Consider the following 14069-nt stretch of genomic DNA (forward strand, 5'->3'; position numbering starts at 1 on the left):
CAGTACACACCTTAAAAAAGAGTTTTAAAAAGTTACAAAGAAATCTTCCGGAGCCATTTTCCGCAAGAGAGTTATGGCAGTATTTGAAAACGAAAACCAGATTAGCTTAAGTACAACATTTTCAACAGTATTTACTGCGGTTGCTACAAAACAACTTTTTCACTTTTTGATTTTGGCATTATAAAATAGAATATTAAATTTGGAAAAATCTAAATATGAATAATTGTTATGAATGTTTTTACATTTTTCCTTTACAGACAGATTTGAAAGGCTGAGTAAAACTCAAACCCAACATTTTGACATCTAACACATAATCGATTTTGTCTTTCACCTTGCTGCAGTGTTGTTGTAATGCCAGGGCCCAGACACAATCACATTCTACAAATTGCTTCTGAGCAAGATTTATCTTATGGGCTACAGAATTCCAAGAAAAATGCTAAGGTTGCTTTTCCAGCATTATGAACATACCACACATCAAAATATATTGCTCACTTGAAAATACTGCATGTATACAGAGGTACTTGTAATTATTTAAGTTTGAAGGAGAGATTCTTGTAACAAAATATATAGTTGTGTAAAATCTTTGCATTACTTTGACAGAGTAAAGCACAACACAGGCACATTATACTAGAGAATTCCTTTAGGATGAGCAGAAATTCAGTTACAAAGTAAGCAAGGGAAACAGACTAGAAAGTTAATTATACGATAAAGTAGGAAATAGCTTCCTAAAAAGGCTTTATTACTCAGGGGACTTTGTAAGTTGATGAAAACAATAAGGATTTGGGAAGGAAATGCTCACAGAAAGTAAAACAAATTTTAGAATAATCTCTGATCATTTCAGAGCATTCTCTTATTAGAAACATGAATTACAAAGGCTGAAAAAAAACCCCTCTGTAGAGAAACAACACATTTTGCACAGATCTTTGCTGGAACAAGTGCAGCTGTTACACTATGCAAGTGAACCTTCAGACAAAAATCTTGAAAGCAGTAAGAAAATAATTACCTTGGCATATATGCAGCTTTCATTGAGTTTCTGTAGTGTGCAATTGCGTTCACACATAGGGCACATGATGGTTTCATTTGCCTCGCAGATCTCCTTGCTATAGAAGAAGACAGGAAAATAAAGGTTAGAAAAAGGCTTTTAGAATTCTTATGATTTTCTGTCTGAGGTTATGCAGTTTGTGGTCTCTATTTGTTAGCAGCATGCCCAAACTACAATACTGGCTCGATAAACTAAAAGTGAATATTTGGCTTGAAAAGCCTAATCTCAAACCAGTAACCTGAAAACTATGGGGCCTGGAGCAGTATGCAATATTTTTGGGCATTGTGTTACAGTTCTCACACTTCTAAATATCCCATTGTCTCCCAAATATCATAAACAGAAGAAAAAAACATTATTCACTCCCAACCCATTTACTGCATATTTTTCTGAGTGACACGGAAGATGCCAGACGTTAGGAGAATGAACATCACTGGTGTAACTACACTGATTTCAGTCAACTTATCCCAGTTTACATCAGCTGAAGGTCTGTTCCACAGGATGATCACATGTACATTTAGATCAGCCGGTCACACGTAAAAACCCACTGACAGGGATTTCTGGCAGCACTATTTCAAGCATTTGTGTTTTTATTTCCTACCGAGGAACTTATGTGTAGAGCTAATTAAAACAAACATACATAAAACACCACACACACTTTAATTCTGACGTTTCATGATCCTAATCTTTAGGAAGATGAAGTCACTGTCTTCACCAGGACCATTCATATTAAAAATGTAGTACATAATTAAGTGTCTTAACGAAGAAAAAAGAGAATTAACAGAAGTGTAAAAATGAATTTTAAGGCAAATTTTAACTGCAGTGAGTAAGTGTCCCAAAGAAACTCATCAATTGCCTTTCCCTGACATGCCTAAAATGATCCTATGACACACTAGGCAAGAGGCAGTATAAAACAAATGCCAGGAAATCCCTACTAATTTGTTTTAATAAACATTGCGCTTTCCACTCCTACTCATAAAATCCAAATTTACAGTTCTCATATTGTACAGAATGTTATGCTTATTTCCAAATGAGTGCATCTATCAAATCCTGTCTGACATAACAGTAAATAGAAAAGAAAGATTCTGTTTGCCTTGATGCCACTTTTTAAATTTTTGTTCATGTTGCATCAGAATCACTAATTCACTAAAAACCTACAACATAACATGGATCTGACAAAGAAATTGTTCTAAGTGACCCCTGAGACAGAATGAGCACAGCCAGTCATTTCAGAGTTACAGAGCAACAGAAATCTTACCATGTGTCACATCAGACAATTTTCTTGCTTGCGTTTTCATTCAAATGATTAAGTACAGAGAATCATATTTCAACAATATGTTATAATGGTTTGGCAATAGTACAAACTGCTATCAAACGTAAGGCCGAATTGTACTGTCCTTTGAATTTAAACTCAACAGTATCAATGTTAGCTTTGCTGTATTATATAGCTTGAGTTAAAATCTTGGTTTGTTCTTAATAATGTATTAAGTTTCACAAAATTATACTGACAGTGATAAGTCACATGCTTTAGCACTACTCTGACATTTGTTACACAAATGTTCCTGACAGGTGCTATGTTAACTGTTACTGCAACTCAAATCTCCAATATAACAGAACAAAATCAGGTTCTTTGTACTGTCCTCGCTTATGTATCTGAAATCTGACTACAGTACATGGTACAAAGACACCTCAAGCTATCTGACATTCATGCCTGCCTGTATGTTTGACTGACAAAGGGGCAACTTACAACAGTGATAATTAATGGTATGTATAAACTAATCAAAACCAAACTCTTTTAAAATACCAGGTTTATTTTTATATAGACCAATCATCGTGCAATAGTTTGACATCTAATTTCAGAATAAAGATAGGTAATAGATATGACACAAAGAAAAGAACCCAGATGAAAGTCAATTCTAAGGGTCTGTTTAATACGTCCCACAAGACAACCACCTCACACATCTCCCAGTTCAGCTCAGGGAGGGCAAATGCATAAAAACATATTTAGAAGTGTATGAAACAAGAAATATGCATTCATGTTCTGAATTTTTGTTTCTACATGCCTGAGCCCTACGAATGCATTCCAAATACTCTGGAAGCTACCACAGAGTTTCTTCAACAGAGATTCTCTGGATTTCTCTCTTGTTTACTTTTATCTCGGAACTGAATCCTGCAATGAGCTGCCGATGCTATAATCTCAGTACCTGGGGAGACCTCAGTGCTGGCTCCTGGCAACCACAGTATTATCAAGCTTTATTCAAAACCCATGCAAGAAAAAGAACATCTACCATTCCAATGTGCTTTCAGTAACACTGCCCACCTTATGTAGTTCTTTTGTGATAGGAAAGAAAAATGTCCCTAACAGTGCAGAAGGGAGAAACTTCTGTTTCTAAACATGGGACATAGATGGATAGTTGCTTATAATTGTGTCTAGTTCCTGATAACAGTGTGTATGCAAGGTTTTTATCTTCCCTTCTTATTTAACCTTCCTACAACACATCGAAAACATCAGATGATTCAAGCAGATCTTAAAGTGTAGTTTCCCTAAAACGGTAACTGAGGAAAGGAGACTATGACAGGGGGAAAAGGCAGTGTGAGGGAGGTACTGACCCTGGGAAAGAAGGAAGGATCCCACCAAAAAGGAGCAAATATGCTCAACTTCCAACTTGCCTGTGGCAGCTTCAGATGAACTATTATAATTAACACACAGAACATCTTTCCTTTGCACTGGGTGCAGGGACTGAGAGTCTCATGGCAGGCTCAGATGGGGTCCCAGCACAGGCTAAGATATATATATTTTTATATAACTTTATATTTTTATATAACTTTATTTTTATATATATATATATATATATATATATATATACACATACACATAAACAGCCAGCTGGTATCAGGACAGACCCCAAGCACAGAGCAGAGGCAGGCACTTGTGTGAGTTGTAAACAAGACAAACTAGTTCTTAGATGTGACATCTTTCTGCATAACCCTTGAATTCTTGCTGCACAAAACCTATGGTTGGCTTTGGAAGCAACGTTTGTTCTATGGTAATGTACGCTTGTGCTTTTGTTTATTCCTCATCTGCTGAAATTGTGCTGGAGTTTAGTGGAAGAAGAAAACGATCATTTTCTGCCTGCAGCCACTAGAGGGGAGCTCACAGCTGCTCCCTGTGCCTGAGAGGTGAAGGGACATAGAGGAAAACAATTCTGTCAGTTCAAATTTTGTGGTACACAAGACAGGAGAAAAATAGGGGGTTTTGACAGGTTTTATCATGCTGTAAATCAACATTCCCTAACATCCACTAACTCCTTGTAACATAGGATAAAATCTATCTCACATGAAGTAGCATTACACTGAATAATACTGAATCTGGGGCAATGTGCCATAATGCCCTGGGACTAGGTTTAAAGTCCTAATTATCACAGTTTTTCCGATGTCCAGATTTTATCAAAATAATGTACACAACTCCATTCCTTCCTGACGGTTGCTGAACATTGTATTTGCATACTGCGGTAGCTGCAGCGTTCAAAATGAAATTATATATTTTAAAACTGTTACAGATGTTTATCTAGCATTTTTCTTTAAATGACTGCAGAACAACTAGATAAATAATCCCACATCCCCAGAATATGGCAAGAATAAGAACATTTAGGTTGTGCAGCCTGTGTGCCTGCTAATGGATGGCTCCTGTCTGCCCTAGGTAGGAGGTTTCTAACTCTCACTAACCTCTTCCAGGCTAAGCAAGGAAATATGGCAAGGAGCAGCATCTGTTACCACTGGCCTTTAGAACTGCCTAAATGCACAAGGTGATACTGAAAACATCTACACGCATTTTATAAGGCCAGTCACAATCAGCTTGTGTTCTCGAATCCACATCTCGCAGCAGGTCTTACTAACTTGGTCACAGCAATGCACTGATGTGACAGTATTGGGTCACGAGTAAGCAGAGGGATTGCACAGATTCACACCATCGAAGGCAGAGAAGACCTTCTGTCCAGAATTAGCACATCCAGATTACAGCCGTGGGGCAGCCTCAGAGCACACAACTAGGGCTTCTGCATCAACCCACCCTCTGTCAGTACTTTTAAATGAACACTGGCTTATGTTAACTATAAAAAATATACAAATACTCCCTTTTGCTTGTACCATCTATGTTTTATACAGTGGGTCACCTAACTTTCAGGCTCTGGAATGGTGTCCCCAGCCCCTGATGGGCACCTTGGTGCTCTGTGTAGCACAGCAGGACACTGAGTCACCTCGGGATGGGACCCCACACAAACAGCCTCCATGGGGAGCAAACTGAAATCTGTCTGCTGCTACTCAACAGCAGCCACAGGGAGAAACTTAGGAGAGGAAAATGTGAAAGCCAGCCTGCCTCTGCTCTCCTGTGATTTATAACCTGCAGCCCTCAACAAGAAATGTAATCGCATCTCTCTGTTAAGAGAACTAAGCATGAGCTGTATCTCCAGCTCTTCTCCGGAGAAGTGCATGACACCTGTACAAGCACATAATAGCTTACAGTTTCAAAAAATTGAATTATTAGAAATCTTGTTCTTTCTCTTGGGGAGTGTCACATGTTTCTTCTCCATGAGGAATGCCCAAAATATTAAACTATACCCTGAAAATAGTAGATTATGGCCCCTTGTTCCTCCCTTGTTGGAACTGTGCCATTGTACACATGATGAACACAAGATTTGCTGTTTGACAGTCCCTGTGCTCTAAGAACAGACTGATCTTCTACTTTAATTCATTGCATTTTACAGACATTTATTGTGCTAAACAATCCTAATACAGAGAAAAATATCCTAAAGATATCATCGTTTCCTGGCTGATACTTTTATTGCGTTTAATTGCATTTAATGCAGTTTGAAGTTGTAAAGTCTCTCAGGAATTCGCTGTACAAAAACAAGCCTAAAAAAAAGCCTTAATTACAGTGCTGTGGAATATAATAACCCACCGTGAAAAAGAAGATAAAGACAATTCCATAAAGAAAACTTAAAATAGTTCTGCTCAAAGCCTGAGAAATACCACTTCCTATGAAATTTGACTCCATTCTGGTTACAGACTAAGCATCCAAACTGCTTGGAGGAACAGTTGCAATTTTAAGAGCCATGATCTGTTGTGTCTGATGACATCTAATGGAAAACTTTGTAATAGAGGGTGCGTCCTCTGAAACAAGTTCCTAAAATTACATTCGGCACTTAACTTGAGCACCTTCATCACTGTTTCTAAATCGACGAAAACCCTTCTCAGAGCAAAATTACAATGGTAGGAGACTTGAAAACTCAGTTCGTTTCATGTGGCTGTAATATCCCTGAAGCTGGGTCTCCTAGCTCCAGTTTACACTGACACAGTTTAGAATTTTGCTTGGTGCTAACACTGGGAGAAAAGGCATAGACAAAATTAAGCTGAAGTTTAGCAACTGAACTGCACTCTGGATGTTAGAGGTAAGACGGAGGTAAAGAGGGAGTGTGTCTGACTGTTTTTTCATCTGTTAGCCTTGACTAGAATGACAACCAGTTCAGTACCTATGACATTAGAACCGGTATTTCCTGTTTTTCCTCACAGACAGAATGGGAATCACTGCAGATGCCACGGTAAGGACACTTGCTGTAAATGGTAAGCATCCAGCTTGATGCAAAACAGATATACAAAGTGGATACACTTGACTGAAGAACCCAGGGTTCTATTTGTTTACTTTTACATGATTACCATAACTGGAAAACATTTAAAAGTATGATGATCTAAGTTGTGCCAGACTGTTCCTAATTTTCAACAGGCTATTATATATGTTATTAAATAGGATTTTACCTTACTTGGCTGGAATCCATTGTAAATAATCCGTAGAGGAAAACAAAGAGCCCAACCAGGGCAGCAGGAATAAGCATTCCAGTGTACCATCCCAGCCAGGCAAAATACAGTCCAATTTTTTCACCAAAATATCGCCTATATGAAAAGGAAACACATATATTGTTTAAAGTTAAGACTTACGGCAACCTTTATCTATCTTCACAGTAGTGGAATAATTCTAACGAGGAACTACTATTACAAGTTTATGGTAAAATTATTGTCAGTTTACTGAAATGTTTTATTTCAGGCTGGCATAATATTCTACTGACACTAATTGCAGACTTACCAGAATGTATATTTTATAAGGATATAACTGAAGTGCTCTGTAATTTTCATGTCCTTGCAATGACTAAGTAGATGTACTAGTTTCAACGTTACTAAATGTAGGACTTTTTATTTGCACACAGATATATATATATATATATATACACACACACACACACAAAATTTCTGAAACGGAATAAAGTAAGTTGGTATGACCTAAGTATTCCATTAGAAAAAGCATTTATTATAGATAATAATATAATACGACATATTTCAAATTATTACTAGAGAAACCAACGGACTAAAAACACAAGTTGAAGACTGAGCTTTAATTCTTCAACCTTTGGGTATCAGTTGCTAGAGATGAAATAGAAGCAATCAAAAAGTCAGTCATTGATGGTACTATTTGATCAGCACAGAGCTGGGTTCCACAGCCTTCAGTGGAACAATATTTGACACAGTGGTTGGTTATGACTGTCAGATCCAGAATAAAAACTGACAGCAAGAAGAAATGAATTATTGGTATTTGATATCAAAGATGAGGAAAGCATGAAAACCAAATACTACAGTTATTTAACTTCAATTACGTATATTTCTCTGTTTTGCAATTTGTAATCTACTACATTAATTGTAAAATATATAAACAGAAGTTTATTTAAACCCTGTGGAAATGTTGCAATTAGGCTGCATTTCTCCTCCACTGGATCTTGAAACTCCGACTGTTCACATGGGTAACAGTGTCTGTCTTCAAAGGTGCTCTCATGAGGGGCAAGTGTCTCCGATCAGCAGAGTGCTGCATGGGTTTGCATTTTAAATTTCACACTGCATATTGTCAGGCAGCTGGATCTATGAGCCTTTTCTGCACTCTCATTTGAAATTAACAGCTCTGCACAAAAGAGCACCCAAAAGAAGCAACGTAAAGAATTTCAGTCTTATCTGATAATACCAAATAGTGAAACATTACAGGAAAGTATAAGGACAAGAAATTTGCCAGTATGGTTGTATTTGCCAGGCTGGCTGTATTACAGAAATGAGCAACTCTTCAAAATACTAATACCTGATTAAATCGAGAGGCTGGTACTTGTACCACATTCCCCACCGTGCCCAACGCTCGTATAAGAGGTGTCGGTGATTCTGAGCTCCGTGTGTTTTGATGGGATGTCTGCTCTTGTGGCTTCCCTGAAAAACACAAAGAAATCAAAGTATATTACTAGGCATTAAGGAAAAGATAAACATCTATTAGGTATTTGAATATAATTGTATATGAGTTCGCTATTTTTAATAAATAGGTCTCATATTATGAAAGAACAGCTTCATGCTCAGCAGTTGAAAGGTAACACAGAGATTCACTAGAATCATCCTAAGCAGAATCTCTTGTATTTGTAATTTTACTCCAAAATTCTGAAGCAGGAAATGTCCTTTAGTTGAACATTTTCCTCCCAAAAGTCCCCATCACTCAGTTACGGTAAAGAAAATCTTTCTTCAAATAACTGCAAATGAGCCAAATCGTTGCTCAGGAAGAGAGCAGAGATCCCCAGAGCAGTACTTCAGAGTCAGCTATCGGACAGATTCTTGCCCCTGGTAGATCCAGGTAATTTAGCCATCTAGATTTTTATAATTTATTTGAAATCTGGAGCAATCCCCACAATAGAAAGAACAATCTGCTGACCCTCTGGTTTAAGAACAAGTTAAAATACAAACCTAAACATAGCAAAGCATCCAATTCTACTTATTTCTCATTAAATTCATCAAAGAATCATACAAAAAATGTCAGTGCGACCTTTGCAACATCTAGAAACACCTAGGAACAGAACATCAACTTATTCTGACAGTCACCTGGATGAATGAGAGCGATGTATAAAGTATTAAAGTATTTTTAAATCTTTTTTCCTTCTGCTTTTTTCTACACTGTGTATCTATAATAGGGTCCAAGTCTTAACGTTCACACTGGGACTGAATTTTCACCCTTGGTTGTTCACGTGATTAAAATAAATATATTAAAAAAATTGTCAGTATTCAACCACTTGCCCTTTGTACCAGGCAAGCAGCAAATAAGGTAAGACTGGCTTAAAAATATGACTTCATTAACCTTGACTGAAATTTTGAAACAGCAGCTTATGACATAACAAAGGAACATATACATGAAACAGATATGTCAGAATAGTTATGACAGCACAGATCTCACAGCCAAAGAAAGCCTTGGAGGTTTTTTGGGTAGTCTGGCCAGCTTTTCCCTAAAGCCAGCAGAGCACAGCTGAAGTGCTAACAATGATGTTCAATTATTAATCAAAAAATTACTCCTTCTCTACATCCCCACTATTTAATTATTAATACCACGTGAAAAATGACTCTCAGCAATTTGTAAAGCGCGGGTCAGGCCTTTGAAGCACGAGATCAAGTCACAATATTCAGCCTGAGCAACCACAGAACTCAGAGCTGCAATTTCCAAGCTACAGATCAGCCTTTTGAATCTCTATAGATGTGGGGCTTGCTTTTCTTTTCAATGCATAAAGGTTGTTCAAAAACCCTCTGAAGTCAAACACAAGTTTTTCATTTACTTCCCAGGTTTACAGTCTTCAGTAGACTTTAACCCACTAAAGAAGATATCGTCAAGTAGAAGTTATCCAGAATTATTCAGAAAGGATTAAATGGGAAATAATTAACCAGTCTCCCTAACTTTGATCAAGTGATCTATATCAGAAATATAGAACATTTTGTAGGTGGGCAAAAACAATTTAATAAAACTAATTGGAACAACTTGGAATAACTGATGTTATCATTAAGAACTCCACAGGCAACGTCCAGTTCATAAAAGTATAAAAAAAGGATTATAATATTCTAGTTCAGTAAGAAAATGCTCCAGAAAGTGATTATAATGCATTATATAAGAAAAATTTTAAAAGCCAATATTAAAGTAAGAGCAATAAATAAAAATAAGTCTCAATAGATTACACAGTGAAATTAAAAGTTTGCAGAACAAAAAAATAAAATAGGATCTCAAAACTTTAATGCAAGTTTTAATCTAAATATAAAGACAAATACAAAATTAAGCAGTTTAGTTTACCTCATGTGGTGGAAATGCTGCTTCATATGTTCCATTATTTAGTAATCTATTAATGCCTAGGCAGGAAAAAAAATTAGTTCAGATATCAATTTTTAGACACATTTAATTTCAAGCAGTGCAAATTTTGAGAATTGAGGTTACATATTGAGAATGCAACTTAATGTCAAATGCTCAGGATGCTGCTAAACATGACAAAAATCAACAATCCCACCAACTCTTGGTGCGGGTCTTGCTGATCCCTTGAGATTTCTGGCTCTGTCAAGCTACAGCAGCTTTATAAGGGCCAGTGGCTGCAACTTTGTCTCTCAGGTTCTGGTGCTTGTGCTAGATCGGATGTGAGAAGACAATCACATTTGTGTTGTATTCATCAGAGCATATGATATGGGTTTTATGGGTGACCAGATGATCTGACATACACAGAGCAGTATGGACAGACAACCCCTGAGACAGCAAACCCCCCCCGCAGGGTTAAAAGCCAACCTGCTGTGATTTTTAAATCTAAGGCAGCTGACAGAGGTTTGGTCAGAGCAGCGCTCTGCACCCTGCTGGCTACAGCATTCCGGATCGGTTCCTACAGCCTTCCTAAAAACAGATTTGTTGTACTATCAAAGCACAGTATGAAAAATAAATAATAAATAGACATTAATGACTATAATAAAAAGACTCAGTACCCTGTAAGGCTGTAGCCACAGCCAACAGCTTCCCCAAGAAATAAATACTTATGATGGAATTAAATTTGTCTGTTCAAATATACAAATTATGCTAAATTCATCTCATAATGAAATGTGTCATCATCAACCCAAAAGGCATTAGATTTGAACCCTCATTTTCTATGTTTTTCTTACCCCTGCTTTTATTCAGAAGCTCAAGCAACAACTTTCCGTAATTTCTATCACTTTATTTAATTCTTAATTTAATTCCTGCAGAGAAAATAGTAAATTACACATATAGCCCCTGTTCACTGCAAAGGAAAATGAATAGTTAGATCTTCTAAAAAATAATGCTGTAATACGAGAGCTGATATAAGCTGGATTTAGTCTTCAGGTCAGCTGCCTCTGAGCTGCATGGAGACCTTGAGTAAGTTAAGTGTAGCTCACATGGATCCCACTGGACTGAACTTGCTGGGTTCTCTTTATTGTGGCTCTTGATCACATAAAGTTAGCATAATCTCTCCAATGGTTTTAAAGAAGGAGCAATTAGGTGAAGTATATTGCCAGTTTTCACTGAGTTGTTCAGGAACACAATTGATGTTTTCAGCTCTGTTACTGAGCGAATAAAAAGACTTCAAGGAACGGCAAAATTAATTGAGTTTACTCAAACGATACTTTTCCAGGCACGTAAAGATATAAAATTTGTATAGCTTCGGGTTAGGAAAAAAAATGCGGAGTTCTCACCCATTTTGGACTTTCCATCTTCATACTTGGTTCTCTGTAGCATGTGATGCACGATTCTACTTCTTGTGGAATTGCTGAAGAAGCTGTCTTTGTTGTTTATCGTGAAACTATTAAAATAATAAATGTCTTTTAATATTCAGACAGTGCAGAGGTGTTGAAACATAGCTGCTCAAGCGTTTTCTTCTTACAGTGATTTATTGGATCTTTAACCTCTCCTTGGGTGCTGCACGAGATATAAGATTTTACACCCCTAGAGCATTTTCTCAAGTCTAATAAATTTATCGTCATCACAGATTATTGCCGAGAAAACAGAGCAACTAAAACTAAATTCCAAAATATCCTATCTTGGTAATTTCTCTACTGGATAGAACTAATTTAAAAAATATCTTCAGAAGCAGCGGTCGTTCTCAAATTCAAGTTACTTATGAACTGGCAGATGTCTCTGTCATGGAAACATCAGAACTGCTATTTAGGAAAAAAATATAATAATAAAACAATATCTGTGCACTGGACATTTCAGTAGCAGCTCCACAACCAATTTCCCTTAGAAAATCCCAGGATGGAGCCAAATAAAGCATCCCTTCCCAGATGGTGCTGCTTTCCGGAAACCAGAAATCTGACGTTCAGGAGCTTTTTCCTACTCAGCTGTGCCAAAAGTGACACTGTTACCATTGATAACATCATCTGAGCTGGTTGAGAAATAACACCAAAACCAGGTGATTGGTCCAATGCAATGTAGTCAATCACTCAAAAAACCCTGAGATTATAGTGTAATTATTTTGTCTTTCCGGTGTAAATTCACTCCACTAGCATATAGCTTCTTTACTGAGAAGTAAAAATTCCTATTTAGCCTAATTTATACTTCTAATTCAAATGAACTTTCCTCTCCTAAAATAATTATCAGAAAATACTTCTAAAATGAAGAAATAACCAGAATTTTCATATTTACTTTTTGGGTTCAGAAAAAATTTATAGCACATTTAAACCACATAATCACCAAAATGCTAATTTGAACACATACCCTTTTTATTTGGTGTATATATATTTATACTTTCAGAGACAAAAGCATTTTTAAAACGCAGATCTGATAAGAAAGAAAAAACTTATCACTGGTTTTAGCTTCTCTCCAGGTGTTCTCCATTTCAACCTCAGGTTTTGCCTAAGTAAAATATGTAACTAAGCAAAGCAAACTTGAGCAAATATTTGCATTTTGTCATGTAATGGAAAGAAAACCTTCTAAACCAAAAAGGCAACGTTCATTTTTCAGTCAAATTTTTCCCCATACTACTGAGTGACCATCAAAGAGCCACTAAGAGAGAGCAGAATTTGGGTTTAAGAAGAAACCCATAGAAAATATGAAATATGATACTGGGTATTTGCCAGTGACCATCTGTTAACGGCACTTGCTTGGAAGAAGTGAGGTCTCTGGTGCTGCTTTTCCAGTTCCAGCACTTACTGGTGGATGCGGGCACGGCTGAAGGGTGCTGTGTAACAATCTGTTTCTTCCAGATCAGGTAGGGCCTCCTTGTCCAGCTTCATGGGATTCCTGGGCAACCAGCTCTTCAGCTCTCTCATATTCCTCTGCAAACTGAGACAATAAGAAATCAGATTTACAAACCCTCCTTTGCTGCTTATTTCTATATTTAGCGGCATCGTGCTAGAAATGAAATGAAAGCAGGAAATTTCCGCATTAACTTAAACAAAAAAGGTGTTAAAGGGCAAAATTTACAGTTTTCATTTGTGATTTATCTTGCACGCTTCACCTGAGCACAAGTCAATCTAAAAGTAGCAGGATTATGGTTTGAGATGAGACTGTAGTATTGAGTCTGGAGAAACAACAGAAGTGTCATTCCTCCTTCTTCCCTTGCCTGGCACCTCGGATACTAAAATTCATAATATTTAAAAGTAAATACAGGACTGCTCAGGATCAATTTTTATGGTTTTCTGATATCAGTAAAGCTTTCCTCTGCAAACTTTTCACCACAATCAAAGGGCTGATATTGCCTTACAACACTGTATACCTATATGTCAAATAAAGGATACTGCTTCATGCAGTTTCCTAAAAATTGATATCGAACACAAACAGAAAATAATTTTTGTATCCTCGGTTAGATTATATACCAGTAACAAAAAGAGTTTTCCTCCACTGACAACTTGCCTAAATAGAATCTAAGGCCATGGTTTATACAGGGGAAAATTTAGTGAAGGTAATTTTCAAGCAAATAGTAGAAGTTATCATTACTTTAATTTTGCACTCCTTGCTGACATATTTTTTTTTCATATCCAACTGCAATGAAATAAGGGAATTTAAAGAGTAGGTTTCTTACTACACTAGTATTGTATTATGACACTCTAAGCATATCAGAGACCCCGAAAAAGACAAAAAAAGTCTAAATTTTAGAAAAACATTCCCTAAATAATATTGTTTCAGTGGGATTTGGGCCTTACTCATAAGCAC

General features: G+C 36.8%; 1 protein-coding gene across 2 annotated transcripts in view; it reads right to left on the reverse strand.

The window, feature by feature from the left end:
• ANO3 (anoctamin 3) overlaps nt 1–14069 on the reverse strand; it is a gene marked incomplete at its 5' end in the record, with an annotated part of 178758 nt that overhangs the window by 32083 nt on the left and 132606 nt on the right. For both annotated transcript variants that reach the window (XM_082058713.1, XM_082058714.1), the window contains 6 exons: nt 1004–1100; nt 6851–6985; nt 8211–8332; nt 10218–10273; nt 11612–11718; nt 13068–13199. In XM_082058713.1, the coding sequence (XP_081914839.1) occupies nt 1004–1100; nt 6851–6985; nt 8211–8332; nt 10218–10273; nt 11612–11718; nt 13068–13199 (649 nt within the window). The remainder of the gene's footprint in view (nt 1–1003; nt 1101–6850; nt 6986–8210; nt 8333–10217; nt 10274–11611; nt 11719–13067; nt 13200–14069) is intronic.

The sequence above is a fragment of the Streptopelia decaocto genome, assembly GCF_964273445.1.
Source record: "Streptopelia decaocto genome assembly, chromosome: 7".
Classification (NCBI taxonomy): Eukaryota; Metazoa; Chordata; class Aves; order Columbiformes; family Columbidae; genus Streptopelia; species Streptopelia decaocto.